At 31.6% G+C, this 19,757-nt stretch overlaps 1 protein-coding gene across 1 annotated transcript in view; it reads right to left on the bottom strand.

The window, feature by feature from the left end:
• Nucleotides 1-477: 477 nt before the first annotated feature.
• LOC116773073 (hemicentin-1-like) overlaps nucleotides 478-19,757 on the bottom strand; it is a 111,014-nt gene continuing 91,734 nt past the window's right edge. The window contains exons 6-19 of the mRNA XM_032665447.2: nucleotides 19,229-19,339; nucleotides 16,434-16,637; nucleotides 15,866-16,017; nucleotides 15,066-15,207; nucleotides 13,499-13,629; nucleotides 11,658-11,817; nucleotides 8,644-8,800; nucleotides 8,283-8,422; nucleotides 8,044-8,180; nucleotides 7,597-7,762; nucleotides 6,263-6,416; nucleotides 3,771-3,892; nucleotides 3,428-3,564; nucleotides 478-2,513 (exon numbers count right to left, since the gene is read on the bottom strand). Of these exons, the coding sequence (XP_032521338.1) occupies nucleotides 2,364-2,513; nucleotides 3,428-3,564; nucleotides 3,771-3,892; nucleotides 6,263-6,416; nucleotides 7,597-7,762; nucleotides 8,044-8,180; nucleotides 8,283-8,422; nucleotides 8,644-8,800; nucleotides 11,658-11,817; nucleotides 13,499-13,629; nucleotides 15,066-15,207; nucleotides 15,866-16,017; nucleotides 16,434-16,637; nucleotides 19,229-19,339 (2,063 nt within the window). The 3' untranslated portion in view covers nucleotides 478-2,363. The remainder of the gene's footprint in view (nucleotides 2,514-3,427; nucleotides 3,565-3,770; nucleotides 3,893-6,262; nucleotides 6,417-7,596; nucleotides 7,763-8,043; nucleotides 8,181-8,282; nucleotides 8,423-8,643; nucleotides 8,801-11,657; nucleotides 11,818-13,498; nucleotides 13,630-15,065; nucleotides 15,208-15,865; nucleotides 16,018-16,433; nucleotides 16,638-19,228; nucleotides 19,340-19,757) is intronic.

The following is a 19,757-nucleotide window of genomic DNA, read 5'->3' as shown; positions in this document are numbered from 1 at the left end:
TATTTATGAACTGACACATAGCTTACACTATTTTCTGTTTATTTTTATGTATGTTTTTTATATATTTCTTTTTAAATAATATAAATTTATTTTCAGATTCACATTTAAAAGGAAGATATTGTTTTGATTGAATTATTTTTTTATCAATGTAAATTAAACATAAAACTTTAAAATAAATGTCACATTGTCATACACGGTAAATCACACCAAACAGTCTATCAACTGGTGATGGCAAAAAAATGAAGAGTGATTTTGAAAAACGATCGTGTAAATATAACATTAGGTTCAAAACTCGTTACCAAATCGTCGATACCTCACTCTATGTAAAGCTGTTGAAATAAAAATGTAGAAAATTATAGTATAAATTTTAAAATCATGATAACTCAATTCCTGTATCGATACTAGTAAAATTAGAACAGCTTGGTACTTTACAACTTAATAACTGCAAATGAAAAGAGGGCTGAATAAAACATCCAAAACCATAAATGCTCGACATTGTATTTAGAAACATTTACAAGAAACAATATTTTTATTTAACAAGAGCTTCACCTTGTGAGCGTCGTCGGGCAATTGACTTTACGCTATTACAAGTCGCTGTGGCGTAACTTTTTGGTATTTTAACTTGTAAAATTATATTAGTATATAAAGGGAATAAGAAGAATAATTGCTATAGGTTTTGATTTTATAGAAATATTTTCATGAAGTAAAAGTTACGCTTCAGTGAATATGTAAGTTTTGATAATATACACCTCTTAGCACCGTTACAACTAAGTAAGACTAGATGTTTATTTAACATAGAATTTCCTATATACAAATGTACAGTTTTCTATATACAGTTATACTAACATTATCTAGAGTTAAAATAAATACGTAATCTTAAGCTTTCAATGAATGCTAACTTCTATTATTGTTCTAAATCTTAGGTAAGAAAAATTTTAATGTTTAAATCAATGTGCCTATTATTATTACGCTTTAATGTATTCTTACAACCTCTCAAATATTCGAGTCAAAAATCATCAGCCAAAAGCACTTGAATTTAAGCTGGCAATTTTGTTCGTCTATTTTTTAATTTTGATGACTGAATTGAGTTTAAATTCAATAACAACACTAATCAAAACTCCGATGTCACGGTAATAAACCCAATTAAATATAGCTCAGCGTCAATTAATATGAATTAAAACGGGACTCCAACAAAAATCTCTAATAATAACTTTTTTTTTTGGGAGACAAAACATTGAAATGACAACCGATAGTTTTAATAGCCTCCGTCTAGGGAGTCACCAAGGAAATGTTATCTAATCCGCCACTTTTTCACGCTTTATGAATGTATAATGAGATTGGTACTATTCATATGAAGCACAAGATCTTTCGGCGGATTGGAAATTGCATTGTACTTGACGTGAGGGTCTTATACAGGTGAGCTCTTCAAACGATTGGATCGCTTTAAATTGAACCAATTTACAACATGAAAGACCCTCGTTCTATGTGGATAAATGTTTGTCGATCTATTGAGGTTTAGGAGAATACGATAATTGGCTTGATATACCAACAATATAATTGGTTATATCAATAATATAATAGCTATAATCAGGATAAATTCTTCAAATGCTGATATATATTTCTTTAGGATCATATCTTCAATATTATAGGTTTTATTTCATATATTTTAATGTTAACTTTTAACATCAATGTGAACGTTAAACGCTACACTTCTAGTCTAAATCGAATGATCAATATTTATCTGTGAACCTCACTCCGGTGATAATTCTCAACGTAAAGGTGTAAGTTCGTCATTCCTTTGAACGCTGTGAAGCGTTCGTTACTTTCTAGATTCCCACGATTTTATTATACGAAATAAACATATGAAAAGAAAACTTTTTACAAACAGAATTGTACTGTCATATAAAATGTATCCTTCGGAGCGAATATATTTAAATATAAACAATGCAAAAAAGGGATTTATATTATTTTAAATATATTAAAACAAAGAGAAGCCCATAGATTTAATAATAAATATTGAAAAGTATAAAAAAGTATTTCAATACGACTCCATAGTTTTTAGGCCCATAGATATTTATTTTATGAGATAAATATATTCTTTAAATACAATTTAGTAACGTCAATTAGTATAAAAATACATTGACCCGATCATATTATATCAAAGTTTTAAGCATTGATCACTAACAAGTGTCACTTACAACATTCAATACACAAAACGAGTAGAAATATTAATTTACAATACGTTACACTACGAAAGGAACACAGTCTGTTATCTTTTAGATTATGTACAATGGAGGGTTTAGATCGTTAAAATATCAAAAAAGATCGAAAATTAATTACATTACTAGAAACAGTAGAATGATTTATATACAACTCTCTTGCACGCGGTGGGAAGTTGTGACTACCTCCGGGCGCAGACGGTGCGCTGTGAGCGATGACGTCACACCCGCCGCCGCGGGACTGCACGCTCTTGTTGTAACACCCTTGTTCACGCGGTTCAGACTGTGGTACGACTGTAAGGCAATGTGTTACATGGTAACCTAAGAGATAAGTGAGAGGACTGGAAGGATGGCTGTGTTATAATGGTTGCACAACAAATATATTACAGATAATTATGGATATTGAAATTAATGATAGGTATTTTAAATAGATATACCCCTTGTTTTATTTATTGTTTAAATGATAATCGAAATATTTGATTATACCAAAAAAAAAAACTTTTTAAATAAAGGTATGTTTTTCAGATTTACTCTGCAATTCTTAACGGGAGTTATTATAAACCATAGTTTTATTTAAATTTGTATTCTCGAAAGTCTTAAGTGTCACAATGAAAATTAAAAAAGCAAAATATCTCAAAAATTAAGAGAAAAGTAACAAAACATTCATTATAATGGTGTGACATCATTAAAAGTTCCTTTTTCAAAAACCCTACCAGAAAAGATGAAAGTCATTTAAATGCTTGGCCCACATAACACTAATTGTGGCTTCAGTTAATACAATGTTGACCTACTCTCATTTTGAATAAGTGAGCATACAGTATATATTGTATTTACGCTACCATTGTGTTCCGTACAAAGATCACTTTATTCTAGATAAAAACATGCTAGATAGTTCTCGTGATTGCATTTTGTTAGTGAAAGCCAGGTGCTTTTTCTAGTAGAATTTATTGTCTGAACTCTTTTATACAAGTTCAGGATTTTTATTCGCTTTTTTATAGCGTGGAAACTTGAATCTCCATAGTCGTTACTAGTAAAGTAGTTCAGTTCAGTTACTAAGTATGAGCTATTCATATAAACTACTAATGATCCAGTTTCGTACCGGACTCTAATAAAAAGCTTCAGTGAACCATTATGAATTGTATGTATATTTAGTGATTAATTATTGCGTCATTTAACAAATAATTCTGTTAATCAATGGAATAACTCACATTAGTCAATGGTATCCTATAGTCCTTTTTCCTATAATCCGCGTAGTAACCACCAGCTTCAGGTTCAGAACGTGCGTCATCCTCGCCTGTGCCAGGACGCTGCAAGCTCATGTAGCCATTCGAAACCGGTCTTCGTTCTACAGTTATATAATTCCAAAAACATTATTCATACATCTTATCATTATCATCTTAGAACTTAAGAATAAATCTTAGAACTTTCTACATAATTACAAAAAGAATATAATGGAAATTCTTTAATTTTTTTAATATAAGATAAGAACTGGTATGAGTTTTCATCGTTACTTCATAGAAGTACACTATATGCTCAAAGGATATTACGCACCATATAAGTTAGGTATTATGTCAGGGTCAGCATCATCAGCTGGGTCCGGTTCCGGCGCCGGTCGCACCTCTGCCTTCACCGGCGTCGTACACTGACCACTTCTTTCAGCATACATAGCTTCACTATACAGGAAAATGATTAAAAAATAATATAGATTCATTTAAAAATGTGAATCCATTACTTTACAAATACTATTTTTTTCATAAAAATCCTTGACTAAAATTAATATTTTGGTAATGATATACTAAAAGAGTCAATTGTGTTCGAACGACTTCTTATATCAAGTGAATGTTTGAGAAAGAGAACATTATTTAAGTAAAAGCTGTACAAAGATTTCTATTTTACTTATTTTTTCTAACTGGATAGTAATAAACAAAGGGAAGTTATATTTTTCATAAATGCTGAATCGTGTAATCATATAGGAGACTGAAGTTATGGGCGACGAATATTGAAAAAATATTCTTTTTGCCAATGCTCCTAAAGCATTCTGAACAACAAAACAATATGAAAAAATTATCAATAACTTAAAGTGCACGAATAAATTAGGCCATTAATTTCTTTGGGAACGATTTATGTTTAAGAGCCATTATTTAAAAATAACAATTGAATCTAAAAAACTGTAGGTGATAAAAGAAACTTGAGAAAATATCATATAAATTTGTTGACAAATTATAATTTTAATTTGTCTTTCTCTCTGATAAAATTTACGAAATTAGTAAACAGATTTCCTTGATATTTATTCATTTACACTAATCCTTAAGATGTTGCTTCTTTTTATTTAAATTAATCGTCGGCAATTATGACGAGATTTAATTTTTAAGATTTTAAGAACAGATAATACGAATAACGAATATAGTTCTATAAATACTATTGGAAAAGTCAAGTTTATTAAATATGTTTGTTATCTTAATATAAAAGTATCACACTTGTGAACACAAAAATATTAATGTACCTGTTTGTAATTATGTATATTATTTAAAATATGACCATATTTAGTGAGTACTCTTACTCACTAGAACAGTAAAGAACCTTAAAAAATTCTCCATGAAATTGGCACCTCTTGTATTCTTATATACAATAGGACTTATAAATGTTATATAATACTGATTGAAGTCATGGTGGCCTGGAGTTTAAAAGGCTCGCCTCTCATACGTGAGGGCGCGGGTTCGAAACCTGGCAAGTACCAATGTGATCTTTTCCGAATCATATGTACTTTCTAAGAGTATTTAGACACCACTGACAAACGGTGAAGGAAAACATCGTGAGGAAACCTGGTCTTATAATTTCTAATTATAAGATTGAAATCGCCAACCCGTCTTGAGCAAACGTGGCGATTAATGCTCTAGCCTTCTCCATGTAAGAAGAGGCCTTTGTTCAGCAGTGGGCTTCGATAGGCTGATGATGATGATGATGAATACTGATTGGTATTCTGGATAAAAGCGAAAAGAGCCTCAAAGACATTTAGTAAAATGGAGTCTAGACTGAGTGCTCGTCCTGACCTCACAACGTTATGTTGCGTATTGATACTTTACGTTTCGTTACGTTATGCGGGCATCTGTAATATTGACCAAGTATGTAGAACGCTTCAACAGAGATCGTGTTTGTGCAACCAGCAACACGGACGACGATTTAAAGTATCTGGCGATGGCTAGAACTATTAAATTTACTTCATGAAATGGAATAAAATCATATTTATGATATTGTAAGCACTTATCAGTAGAGAATGACCAACATTTGATGAAATAAAAAGTTGGGAGTAACAATTGGTTAAAACTTTTATGATTATATGAAAAATTATATGAAATTGTATAAAAATGCGACTAATAAGTCTGAGTTCGATTTAAGACTTGTGTGAGTTAATAGACACAGTTTTAGTTAACGCAGACTTTATTGTAGTAAGTGTTTTAAAAATAAACGTCCTAAATATACATCATACCGATATTCAATACGATTGTTTTGTTTTAATATAAAGCTAAGCCTACGCATCGATCTGTATCAAAGACCGAAATGTTCATTCGTTCTTATCAATCTGTTCCATTTCATAATTAAATCAAATATCTTCTTTATTTTCAACGTTCTCTTCCTTAGTTTTATTCCTCTAACATTAATTAATGTTACTTAATTGCAAACTAAAATCACAGACAACACTAAACTCCTGCTCAATAAACATTACCTCATTACATTGCTTTGAGGTAATGTTATTTACTCGGCCGGCAGATGTTGGTCGTTTCTCTGGAGGTTTTTGGGTACAGTGATCACGTTTCATAAATATCTCTAACATTTCTAATATTAAGTTTAACATTAAACTAGATTAGTGGTTGACGTAACGAAAACATTAATTTACATTCCTAAAAGGAGCATGTTTACATTCAGTTAGCCCTATAATTTTAAATAAGTTACATAAGTCAACTACAATAACACGAACAGATAAATCAATGCTGATATTATATAGTGTAATATTTAATATTAATATAACATAGTTTAGGACATACCTCAAAGGCGCGTGCTTGGCCGGTAGTTGTCTATGTCTGTTAAGGTGCCGTTTATACAATACTGCAAGCACGCCGCAAACTGACATCGCCAATAACGCTGACATCGCCGCTACTGAGGCGAGTACTGGAGAGAGGCCTAGCGAATTGCTTTCACCTGATTCACAAATTATTTAATAAATAAGATTTCGTCTCTCAAAATATGAAAATTGTATAGCTATTTTCTTCTTATAAATAATTAAACTTTTTTAGAGCCATTAAAATAAAAAGAAATAATAATTTGAAGAAATTTCTTATTAAGTAATAAAAAGAGAATCTTAAAATACGCTTATTATACTTATTGTTAAAAAATAATTAAGTTTGAAACATAATGACAAAATACTCCAATTAAATCCTATTAAGAATATTTTTTTTATAACTTCAATTCATATATATTTTTTTAATTGTAATTACGACTTTTTTCTCAGTTAAACGTAATAAGAACAGGTCAAGACTTTCTTAAAGTCTTTGTAATTGTGAAGATTGCAAGTCCCAAATCTACTATTTGCCTCGAAATGTAGTCAAATAGGTTCCGAAATGAATTTCCCAGCGGCCTCTGTAAACTTGGCCCAAGAAACGGGAAGTTTTATCTTTCTTTTATTTCTCCTTAGTTGTATTTCTCATATTTTGCTACCAATTAGGTGAAGTTTTGTATTACATATAAGATATTTACGAAAAAAATATATTTTATACAGTACCATTATTCTATATTGTAAACTTACTAACATAAATTTTCGGGTGCAATGAAATTTGGCAATATTTCCCTAAAAAGCATAAATAGTGATAGCTATCTCCTTAAATGTGACGATTTATGAAAGTATGGTAATAAATAAATATGCTTACCAATTTATAATCGTAACAAACAATAAGCTAAATATTAGAAAAATAAAACTTTTTGTGGTTAAAAGTATCACGTCAATAAAATTCTCTTTTCAAAATACTTTTGTTTCACATTTCTATAGCAAAGGATCTAAAGTAAGCCGTCCTATTTTCATAATAATAAAGTGTGACTGGGTAACCTACTTCATTAAATGGTTTCTTATTGAGTGTATAAGTAATAAATTTTAAATTTTGTTACGAGTATTATACGCTTTACATTTTATTCTCTTGAAAATCGAGGCTTAACAGTCTTATTAAATAATCATGCACTGTCTAATGAAAAAACAAAGATTTAAAATCAATATAAGAGAATCAAACTAAGTTTGTGAAACAAATTCGTCGTTTGAAGCTTTTAGGCATTTAAATTTCAACTTGCTTTACGTAAAAAACGTCCTATCTGCAGCTGTACTTTTATTTACCAGTAAACTTGGCCTGTCCCTTCAGCGCTACAGTCTCAATGGTAGTGACGTCACTTCTGCCTTTTGCGTTAACAGCATAAAGATCAATTCTGTAGCTAACGCCGGGAGCCAAACCACGAACCTCGAAGTATGGGGGCGTCCGGTTTGTAGATATATTGTATCTTACCTAAGAGAAATGTTTACTTACATGAATTTCATGATACAGCGATTGTGAAATTTATCAAAATACAAAAGTATTTTTTTATCTTTTAATCTTTAAGATCAAAATTTAATTCAAGTAATTAATTATAATGAAATGATATTAAAGATTTAATCTTTACATCATCTTATAATCGCCTTAATTAATTTCGTGCGCTTCCTATAATCGTTTAAGGAATCCTAATTTGGAAATTAATTCGAAAATCTCGTTAAAATATGAATGTTAGATCATAGATAAGATTTAATTACAGTAAGTGACGGAAGTTCCAGTAATTCCATGAGAAATGTCTGTGGGAGACCACCATCGAAATTTTCGACGCATTCCACATATAATGAGTCCAGACTTTGATTGGCCACGGTGCAGTTTTGAAGATGAAAAGGGCGACCTGGTAAAAATTAAATATTTGAGCCTAAGTATATTACATTTCTTTAACAATCGGCTAAAATCGCTGCTACATAAAACAATACAAATTATATTGAATTCTCACCGGCGGCTACAAGTTGAAAGATGCAAGGGACCTTCTGCTGTCCGACAGCATTCTCTCCGTAACAAGCCAAAGTGCCATATTCCATGTCCGTAGTCGGTGTGTAATTCAATGTGGACGTGTGGCCATGACTGTTATATAATCTGTGCATAAAATGTTGAAACATAATACTTGTGCCACTTATTTGCCTAATCTCAAAGAACCATTTTGATTGTCACAAAAATATGTTTTTTTTAAAATGTTGCTAAAATTCTTTTGTTAGCATTTGAATACACAGTTTTATTATTGGATAGAAAATATTCTTATTCAACTTTGTACTATTATAATTTAATACAATAGATAATTTGAAACTACACGATTTCACCTTGGTGGTAACTCCGTTTGTTCTCCAGAGTTGTTGAAGGTCCAATGAAAAGACACTAATGCCGGATTGGCATCGACTGAACAATGCAAAGACACAGTTTCTTGTTTCAATGCTCCGAAGAGTTCATTATCTTTCCTCTCTGAACACACTGGAGCATCTGTGAGAAGATGTTTTTTTTATGAGAAGTGTACAACTATGAAACGATATGAATAAAGTTCACTCACTAAGTAAATTACCCAACGTTTTTCTACAATTAACTATTACATTAAAAAGAAAAAAAGTTGAAATTAAAGGATAATCATTGACTATTTTATTTTAATAGTTACAGACGTAGATTCTTTGTTTTGTAAAAATTAAAGAAATTCATTAAAAACACAGAAACTTTTCAACAGGCGAGAACAGCAATCAAGAACTTAGCAAGATAATTAAAACAAATAAATAAATTCAAAGTAAAAGTCAGAAGATAAAATCAATCTAAATTTACATTTCATTAAAACTTTCAAAGAACAACATGGATAAAACAACAATCTTTTTCTTTTAAAGGTTCACAGTTCCTTAAAAGGAAAGGTTATGAAACAGATAGTAATATCGCTGTTTGATAATGGGGTAATGTTGTCGATGAAATAGCAACGAAAATTAGATGTGCATAACTATAGATAGGAAGGATAACAGCGAAGTTACTGACCGAGCTAAAGGTCACGTTTTATAATGGTGAATCTGTCGTATGTTAATAAATGTATTAATTTCATATCACAACACCTTTACTTATTATAAACGGAATGCTAACCCTATTCTTTGATATTTTGATATGTTTTTGCACGTTTTTCATTATGAAAATGAATGAAATGAAAAACTCCTTAAGTGACTTTTGTCGAATTAAGTATAGCTGGTTGGAGATAATCTCCAGAGATATTTACCGTTTTGGGTATAAACAACGAATAGAAGTTAATAGAATAGCCAGATGAAAAAAAAAATAACAATGTGACGTCATCCAATTAGAATCTGGAATTGGAGTTCGAACAACAGCTGGAAGGAATAAAAACAAGAATTCAATTACGATTCATATAATCCAATCACTGTTCAGTAGTACTAATAAAAATGTAATTCTTATTTTATATCTGCTCTCTATTAAAGTAATAAGGTAAACTTACATTAAACTCTTTGTTTTAATTTTTTTAATCGCACTTTGTCTTTTAGCCAAATAGGATTGCATTTTAATAGAAAATGCTACATAGATTATTTCATAGTAGTATATCCGATAAAACATCAACATTCAAAATAGATAATTCATAAAATGAACTTTAAATTCACTAAAAATTTCTTCACAAAAGCTTTAAATTAAATTTGAATATTAAATGGGTGAAATTTTACTAAACGATTTCACCAAGATGGCGGTTCAAAATATTTTGCCATCAGCGACCCACGTTCATTCCTACAGGGCGCCGTAAAATTTTATAAGCACTGCGTATATCTGGGATGTTAAAAGCTGATAATATAATGCTATTGGAAAATGCACTGGACCGTGACTACTCTTAGCGAAAGTGCTCTAGAAATGTGAAGTTTTTTTTATTAAATAAATTATTCATCCCCGTAATGAGGTCATTTCACAAAACCTTTCATGAATTATTTAATAATTATTTTTAGGACGCTTTGAATAGAGTTTGTAAAACTTGTTTAGAATTAAATCAAACCATGGAGGCATTCCTGTTTCAAATTGGATAAATAAATTCTATCAGCAAATTATTAGCAGATATAGTAAATAAAGATGAATGCAACATGAATGTTTCGGTTTTGCATTACCTTCAAATAAGCCGCAAGTATTGCAATCGACTAATTCGCTCTGAAAACAGACCAGATTAGGTCCATACCAATATGTTCGCTGCAAATTGGCTTCTGCATGCAACCGTGAATTTCATCGCTTCAGTAAACAGTGGGCTGAGACAAGTCCAATATAATATGCAAATATTTGGTCCACGTTCTCTTTGGTAGTTGAAACTAATCTGTAGCTTGGAGTCAAATAATTCCGTTCACACAAAGCACTGCACACTTGGAATTTTTCTCAGTTTGAAAGATGTCCAACTTTTAAAATTGTTCTCACATCTGCGCGTAAAGTGCTGTTTCTGAGATAAGTTTTGGACTCGATATTCGATGTCTAATGATAGTTGTGATAAATAAAAGCTTATCTCGAACATTTATTAACAGATTTCCAACATTCGAAGAGCTTAAAAGTAAATTGGAATATGTTTGCTATTACACAAATAATAAGATATACTCTATTTTGAATAACTATGTATGTTTGTTTTATAGACAATAAATGTTTATATACTTGAAAATAACAGTTTTTTTTTTAACATATAAAATAATTTAATGAAAAATGGAATGACCTACTCTTAATAAAATCAGGTCACTAGAAACAAAATAAAAGGAAATTGCCAAGTTGCTGATGTTTCCTCTGGAGCATAATTTGAAAATGATCTGAATAGATTTTGAGTAATCTGTTCTTTTACTAAAAATATTAAATAAATCTATTGAAAAATATTAAAAACATTTATTATAGAAGTTTAGATTTTATACCATTTTAACTTACAAGGTATTTTTAGGTTATTGCAGCAAGAAAGGTAATATTGACTGGCTTACTATAATACCAAACGCTTATATTTTTTTTACGAAATATACATTGATGGTACAGTAAAGCAGACCGGAAATGGTAGGCATACATGCACATGGCAAAATTTACAACGTCCTGTTGTGTTTGTTGGATGACGGCCAATATCAGAATCACACGTCTGTAGAACTAACACATTTCATTCTAACGATCCCGACGTTTCAACTTTCAAATGTAAAAGAAAAATATAACATGTGACAAATTGAAGGTTTCCCTCGTTAGCTGTGAAGTAAAATAAATCGAAATATTCTTACCTTGAACCAAAAACAGGTCTTAAAAACTGGAAGTTTGTTACCATCGTGAAAACATTGTAATGATTAAGGGTACATGAATATTTTGAAATACTTACATCGAACTAATAAAGATACAGGATTGCTTGTGCCTTTGCCCTCGCTGTTGGCTGCCATGCAGGTGTAGTCTCCTGCGGCTGCTCGTGTCACACTTTGCAGCACTAGACTTTGCGCACTCAGAATAACTCCTGAACCCTCGTTGTGAAAGATTTCATTGTTCTAGGATAAGATTAAAATAGATTAGAAACTTTTTATATAGAACATTAAAAAATATCAGTTTGCCTAGTTTTTACTATCATTAGCCTGATGTTTCATATATAAACAAATGAAATTCAAATGAAAAAAAAAGTATCGTAAAATAATCAAATAAACAGATATATTTGAAAATTTCAATGTTATATAGGGTTTTCCATTAAGGGCGCTTGATCTTTGAAATGCAAAAAAAAATACATGTAGGAAAGATATTTGCGAAATTTTTTTTTTATTTGGAAGGTCTATCGACCCCATTATGTATGGAATATGACATCATTCAAATGACCGCCACGGCTTCGGTTGGTGGCGCGCACACGAAAGGTCCAATTTTCGATGACTCTGGCGCACAAATCGGGCTGTATTTGATCGATGGCGTGGCGTATGTTGACTTTGAGGGCATCGGTGGTTTGCGGCTTGTTGGCATAGACCTGCGACTTAAGAAAACCCCACAAGAAAAAGTCCAGCGGGGTCAAATCGCACGATCTCGGTGGCCAGTTCACGTCGCCTCCGCGCGAGATGACCATGTCCAGAAATTGCTCGTGCAGAACTTCCATCGTAGCGTGTGCTGTGTGGCACGTAGCGCCGTCCTGTTGAAACCACATGTTGTCCAGATCCATATTCTCGATTTCAGGCCAAAAGAAGTTGGTTATCATCGACCGGTATCGCTCACCATTGACGGTGACGGCCACACCATTATCGTTTTCGAAAAAATACGGACCAATCACGCCTCCGGCCCAAAATCCGCACCAAACAGTCACTTTCTGCGGGTGCATTGCCACTTGGTGAACCTCGTGTGGATTGGTCTCGTCCCAAATACGGCAATTTTGCTTGTTGACATAGCCATTCATCCAAAATGCGCCTCGTCGCTGAAGATGATTTTTTTGCCAAAATCGGCGTCAACTTCCAACTGCTCTAATGCCCAGTCAGCGAACACACGGCGCTGTCTATGGTCATTAACCTTGAGCTCTTGGGTCAGCTGGATCTTGTACGGGTGCAGGCTCAAGTCACAACGCAAAATTCGCCAAGTTGTCGTCTGCGAAAGGCCGAGTTCCTGTGCGCGACGCGGAATTGACTGCCGCGGGTTTTCGAGGACACTGTCGCGCACAGCGGCGATATTCTCGGCAGATCTCGCGTTACGTTGACGCACGGGAACCGGCTGATTGTTAACTGACCCGGTTGACTCGAATTTGTCCACCAATCGACGGATAGTCGACTCGGCAGGACGATCATCGCGACCGTAAAACGGGCGAAGTGCGCGGAACGTTGCTCGAACTGAAGACCCATTTTCATAAAACAATTTTATGATTTGCACGTGCTGCTCGACACTGTAACCTGCCATGGTGGTTTGGGAGGACGGAATGAATATAACACACTGCATTTGACAGCTGTCACTCAAACAACATGGCCGCAATCAGCTGTCAAAGTTCAAGCGTCCCTATTGGAGAACCCCATATTTTCATATGAATTTGTTTATACCTTACAGCATTATTTTTCCGTGTTTTGGACACATACAATCTTAATTAGAACATGAAGTAAGTTTGTTTGGTAGGTTGGTATCAATATTCTCAATAACAGCGTATTCCAATATAGTTCTTGCATAACAGTATGTTAAAGCGATTGCTGCTTACACATGTGGTTGTTTACTTACATCGTGAAACCAAACTAGTCGATGTGTCTTGGGGTTGGCTGTGACAGTGCACTCGAAGTAAACATCGTCGCCCTCCTTTATTTCATCAGGGTTTAGATTAGAACCCATTTTGAGATCTACTATAGGAACATCTGTAACAAAAACAAACTCATGTTAAAGATTTCTTTCCATATTTATGACTGGAATTTAAAAAAAACCTTATAATTCAAAAATTTGGGTGTGTCTATAAAAAAAAGGTTGGAACTAAAATTTTCAGCTCTTGGAATCTGTCGGGATTTCAAAATTCAAATTCTATTATAAAATATTATCGTGTAAAGCATTATTACTTAACCGGCGACGTTTATTATATTAGGCAAAAGTGATTCATCATCCCGTGAACATTGGGTCCAAATTCTAATAATTCAATTACAAAGGTCGAACTTCAGTGCTAGCTTAAGGATAAAATGTAATTACATCAATTTCATCCACCCAAAATGTTTTACTATTGCTAGCAGTATTTTAATTAAAATTTATAAAGATTCAAGAGACTTTTCATAATAATAATTTGGGTTTATCTTGCTGCGACTTGGCCCTTCGTTCCTACGTGTCATTCTCCAAGATTTATTATAACCATCCTTTTCAAGCCTGGAACTCTCTAAAGCACTTGAAGATTTTTCGCGATAAATTAAGATATTTTTAAGAAGTCGCAACAGCGCGTGACTAACTTTTATTTTCACTCTAGAGACGTAAATTACTGTTAATTGGATTTATGTAATTTTTAATAATAAAATTATTGACATATTTTTCAAATGAAATATGAATGAAGCAACTAACTATTTGTTGCCTTAAAATTTGAAGTTGAAGCAACTAAGTTATCAGTTAATTAGATTTTATAGATAAACTAACTTGGAAAATATCTTAAAAACTATATTTACTCTGATTATTTACAAATAAAATAAAATATTGAAAATGTAAATAAAAACTGTTGGAGGTCTGTGTAACTACCAAATAAAAGCATTCTAAGTATTGGAAAAGAGCAGTGTTAAAAGCATCATATGTTTTCAGACCAACCTAACAATTTGAACGTATTAAAATTCTTTAATTCAAATAGTTTTCATTCTAAATGTCGCTACGTGTTGGATGTTTTTCCATGGAACGTGCTCTCGAATAAAATATTTAATCTCGGATGATTTCATTTCAAAATCCATCAATTTATGTATGATTACCGTTTTTTATTCAATAAAAATAACGGAAGTTTCTGATTTTCAATCAATTAGTAACGAATATATTTTCGCTTACCCTATGTTCTTAATAGTGAGTGACTCTTTTGATATCACGTGACAAAGTATTCATAATAAAAATCTTAGTCTAAGTAAACATTACATAAAAGTAGTCTAGATCCTTAGATCGATAGATTGAGAACAGACATTTTAAAGGGTATCGATGTAAAATATGCACTTTAAAATCTAACTGTTTCTTGTTCACTGTTACCGTGGGCCGTCAGTATTATAACAAACAGTATGGTGTTTGTATTCCAGACGAAGCTAACAGTCGTAAATCATTTCTGAACAGTGATTCAATAACTTACAATGCACATTTAGTTTCCACTTGTCTTCTATCGCGGAGTCTGGTATGCGTTTGTTCTCAGCGCGGCAAGTCAAATATTTACCATCATCCTCGACGCTCGGAACTAGACTTAGAACACTCAGTGTTTCGTTGTTTTCTGAGAACTTTAAAAATACATCAAGTTATTTTTTACATTGAATATTGTTAGAAATATTTTCTATTGTAAATAAATTTATGTGTTGTTTCATTGATTCTTCAAAACTAATGAAGTCCAATTATACCTCAAGCAACGGTATTTTCAAAGAAATTATATTAAAAGTTAAGCCGGCTTAAGTTTAGAAAAAATATATCATATTTATTATATTTCTCCAAAAATATTTTTATAAATGATCATTCCTTTCGAACTTTTGTTTATGATGAATCTAAAATACAAAGTATTAAATATAATTTCTTCGAGAAATCAGAATCAGAATATTAATTAGAGTTAAGAGGATTAGTTGATTTTGGAATTTAATATCGCTTGTTATTTGCCAGAAACAACCTTAAATGTGGATTACAAAGGTAATTATTTATTGCCTGTTCTTCATTGTGAAGACAAATTAATACAATCACAAAACTAATTATATTGAATAAATGCAAAACAAAACAAATTTCAAGTTTGTATGACGGTAAAAAAATCTATATTCCTCGCAAAGGAACTCATTGAATACGAAAGCACCCCTATTTTAGGATAAAAAATATAAAAGACGGAATGGTGTTAGGAAAAAAATTGAAAAGAATCTATTAATTAAGAGACAATAGCATAAAGTACAAAGGGCGTACGTTTTTCGCCATCCGTTTGAGTTGTCTATTGTTCTTCCACCAAGTGACGGAGGCGTCGGGACGCGATCCTGTTGTCTTACACTCCACTTCGTATCTTTTATCTGCTGATACTTGCTTCTCCTTGTTTAATATGTTTACCGTTATCGGTTTCACTGCGTAATGAGAAAGAGAAAAATTCCTAGTGATCTTATAGGTACATTCATTTTAAATGATGCCAAGGCGGTCGTGAGATCGTTTCGCTTGAATCTAATTTAGCAAAATTTATAAGGAGGCGAGCTTAAACGAAATTATTTGTGATCTTATTAACAATTTTTCTAGTTTCTCTTTTAATTCTTTTTATTTTGTATTCAAGCCAAGTTTCGAAGCAAATTATGTTTTCGAAGAATTAAGAATGTTTCCTTCATTTCATTTGCTTTAAAAGAAAAAAATATATATTTATGAATTCGGCAGTCGGACCTGTTCCGACTAAAAGCGTAATAATATTTTTTAACTTCTAGGACATTATATTTGATAAATTTATGATTTAAATGAATATAATTTATAATTAACATAAATCTTATGTACTCACAGTTGATATCCAAAATTACTACTTTAGTCTCAGGCGGCGCCAGATTTGTGTTGGACGCTTGGCAAACAAGCCTTGCATTGAGATGTTGTCTGCCGACGTTTGGGAACGTCAGCGTATTCACAGTGAGCCCGTCTTCCCTTTGTTCATAGGAATCATCTATGACAACGTTTTCCAAGTACCACGTCAGTTTCGGTCGTGGTCTACCTGTTGAACGAGTTGATGGACTATTTCACAAACTCTACATATCAAGAAATTTAATATCTCCCATTATATTTCTTAAAAAAAAAAAACGATTTTTTAGTCTTTTGTTTGTGCACGTTTCTTAAAATATAAATAAGCAGATCTTTACGAAATTACGTATATTTGTTCAAATTTTGTCAATATTGACAGTTAAGACTTCAGTTTACCTATAATTAAATCAAGTTAACGCAGCATACAATCACAAGGAGCTAAATTTTATACTTACAGAGATGAAATGGAAATAGATGGACGAAAGAAATCATAATAAAAAACACCAACCGAGGAGTCTCAAAACTGACGTTAGGGGATTTATTCAATAATTTCAATAATTTTGGATGATATGTTTTTATTTCCAAAATCATAAACTATTAAAATTATTGACCATATTACATTCTTTTTCAGATTACTAGGCCGCAGGAAAGCAAAGTATTATATTATAGAATTGTGCTAAATATGTTCATAAATTTTAGTGCTCTAATAATTTCATCATTAATTAACACTTTTGCCGTGTCTTTGCAAAGCAGAAACATTATGAAAAATTTTTAAATAAGATTTTTGTCAAAAGTTGCTGTAATATCTCTCAACTTTGCTGAGTCTAAAAGTTTCGAATTAAAAACCACAAAAATGTAGGACAGCAAAAAATACGATGGAATTATTATTGTATACTCTTTTATAATGTTTTTGACGTCTTCATTATGTTTCGTAATTGAGATCGTGGTTTCTAATTAAAAACTGTGGTGGCTGTTTTGGAATAATATTTTATATAGGTGTTATCATGGCGAGAATATGACTCCTTTATATATTTACTTTTCATAACAACATACAACATTATACTAGAGATATATTAGAGACAAATTTGAAAGTCCCGTTATAAAAGGTAATGAAATCATAAGTATAACTTTAGAAGACAATTGGGTGTGAATGACGAGTGTGGTATGCGTTAATGGTGAATGCCACGGGTGGTCGATATAGTCACGTCGATATACAGGGGGAGGTGCACGATCGAACAAAACAACGAATTAATTTATATATTTTATGTTATCAATTTTTAAATAGAGTCCAATTACTTTTTATTCATAGATACAAATTCAGATTAATTACAAAAAAATATATACAATTTATGCCTGAATTTAATTATAAATATTTTCACTGGCAATCATTAGCGTTCTGATATTGATTAAATCAATTTGTATCTCAAAACAGAGATCACGATAAAAATCACATTTAATATCACTTCATTGAAATCGTGGATCAAATATATTCAGGAGTTAAATTAAAGTACATTGTCTAATATAATTTATCTCGTCACTACTGGTTTTAGATTTAAATCATAAGAATTATTCAAACTCAATGTTCAATCTAGCTATGCCATTGTTGCTTGTAACGCCCATCCTGTAATTAATGATTATGATACGATACCACCGACACCATCTTTAGATCGTGATATCAAGTTGTTGAAGATGAAGCGATAAGGTCTAATAACGGCGTATTTGATTAATGGAGTAATACGTAACTAAAATAATGGTAATTCTGCTTGTTTTGGAGGGTTTTTTATTAAAAAAAAATATGTTTTTTTAACACTTATTGTAATGTTACTAATCATGATTTTATTTAAAAATAAAGAATTAAATCAGATTTAATGATTATGATTGTAGTTATAGTATCGCAATGACATAAGTGCGAGAAATTAAAATGAGTGAAGCTCTGCTAGCCCCCAATTTTGTATACGGGAAAATGTAATGTAGGTACAAAATTACCAATATAGTTTAGTGGTTAGGGAAAAATACATTGTGACAACAAGATTGATGGTGCCGTGAACCAGAATGACAATAATTACGTTCACGTAAAGCATATAATAATTATTGTTTCAATTACATCTCCAAATTACAAATTATCATTTAAAGTGTTGTGACCTTAATTAGTGTTTCTTTGTGTTACTTTATTTTTGGTTTTTATATTTTAAATTATTTTTCTTTTTGTTTTTAAAGTTTCTTATGAAGCAACATGTTCTTATTATTGTCGAATCGTCTGGTGTGAATTTTTGTTTTTTATAGAAAGTGCTAGTTTTTTATAGAAAAGGTTAGTTGTTGTAAATATAAATGGACAGTCAATATGAAACTATATGTTTAATTGGACGGAAGCTGTGTTTTTGGACAAAAAATAAAGAAAGCCACATCTTTTTTTTGCCACATTTGTTATATATATAAGTAAATATAATTTATTCAATGTAAGAACCATGTTCCGAATAAATTAATATTTTAAATAGAACGAACACTTAATCTTTATGTTCCACCGCGGCCCCATATTCTAAAAACTCAAAAGTTGGAATTCAGTCAATGAATTTTTTTCTCAATATTACTAATTTCAATTTTATTTAAGTATTTAGCTAAGAATTTCTCAAACTTCAAAAACAAATTAAAGAAATCTTTATGCTATCTGTGTAAAATATTCCTCATATAACCAACACAATCACACACTTTTACCTTTGTAAAAAGTAATAGATTCTGGAAAGCACCTACTTCTTATGTTTAAATTGATATCTTATAAAAGCTTACCTCCTTCAACTTCACAAATAAGCAATACGTTTGATCCCTCATTGTATGGTTCAACTAACTTAGTGCGATCTCTTCTCTTCGCATCGTATATAGTAGGTCGACTCGGTGGAACTAAAATAAAGCACATTTTTTTCCAACACAAACTCTACGCTCACGTTTCTAATTTGTCTACTATGTCACCGAAATCTTAAAGGATAAAGAAACTCCACAAAATCTTGACAAGTACTGCTCTTTTTATAACTTCATCCATAATTTTTAAGGAAAATAATAGGATCAGAAAAAGATATTAAGGTTTCTTCAATCCTTCAAAGTAAATTGCAATCAAATACTTTGAAACTGTTTCGAGATTGTGAAAATAAATAAAGCAATCTCAAATTTCGTCCCGTCAATAAATTCGTCCGAAATTTTTAATGAAGTTAGAAAGTTTTTACTTTTAAGTCATTATATAAGAATTTGAAATCGGAAAGGGAGTTTTATTATCAAAGCTGGCTCAATTATTATCGGAAACTGAACAATCATTGTAAGAATC

This window comes from Danaus plexippus, assembly GCF_018135715.1.
Source record: "Danaus plexippus chromosome 18 unlocalized genomic scaffold, MEX_DaPlex mxdp_35, whole genome shotgun sequence".
Lineage (NCBI taxonomy): Eukaryota > Metazoa > Arthropoda > Insecta > Lepidoptera > Nymphalidae > Danaus > Danaus plexippus.
The sequence above is the reverse complement of the archived record's forward strand: the minus strand, read 5'-3'. Positions and strand labels throughout refer to the sequence as shown.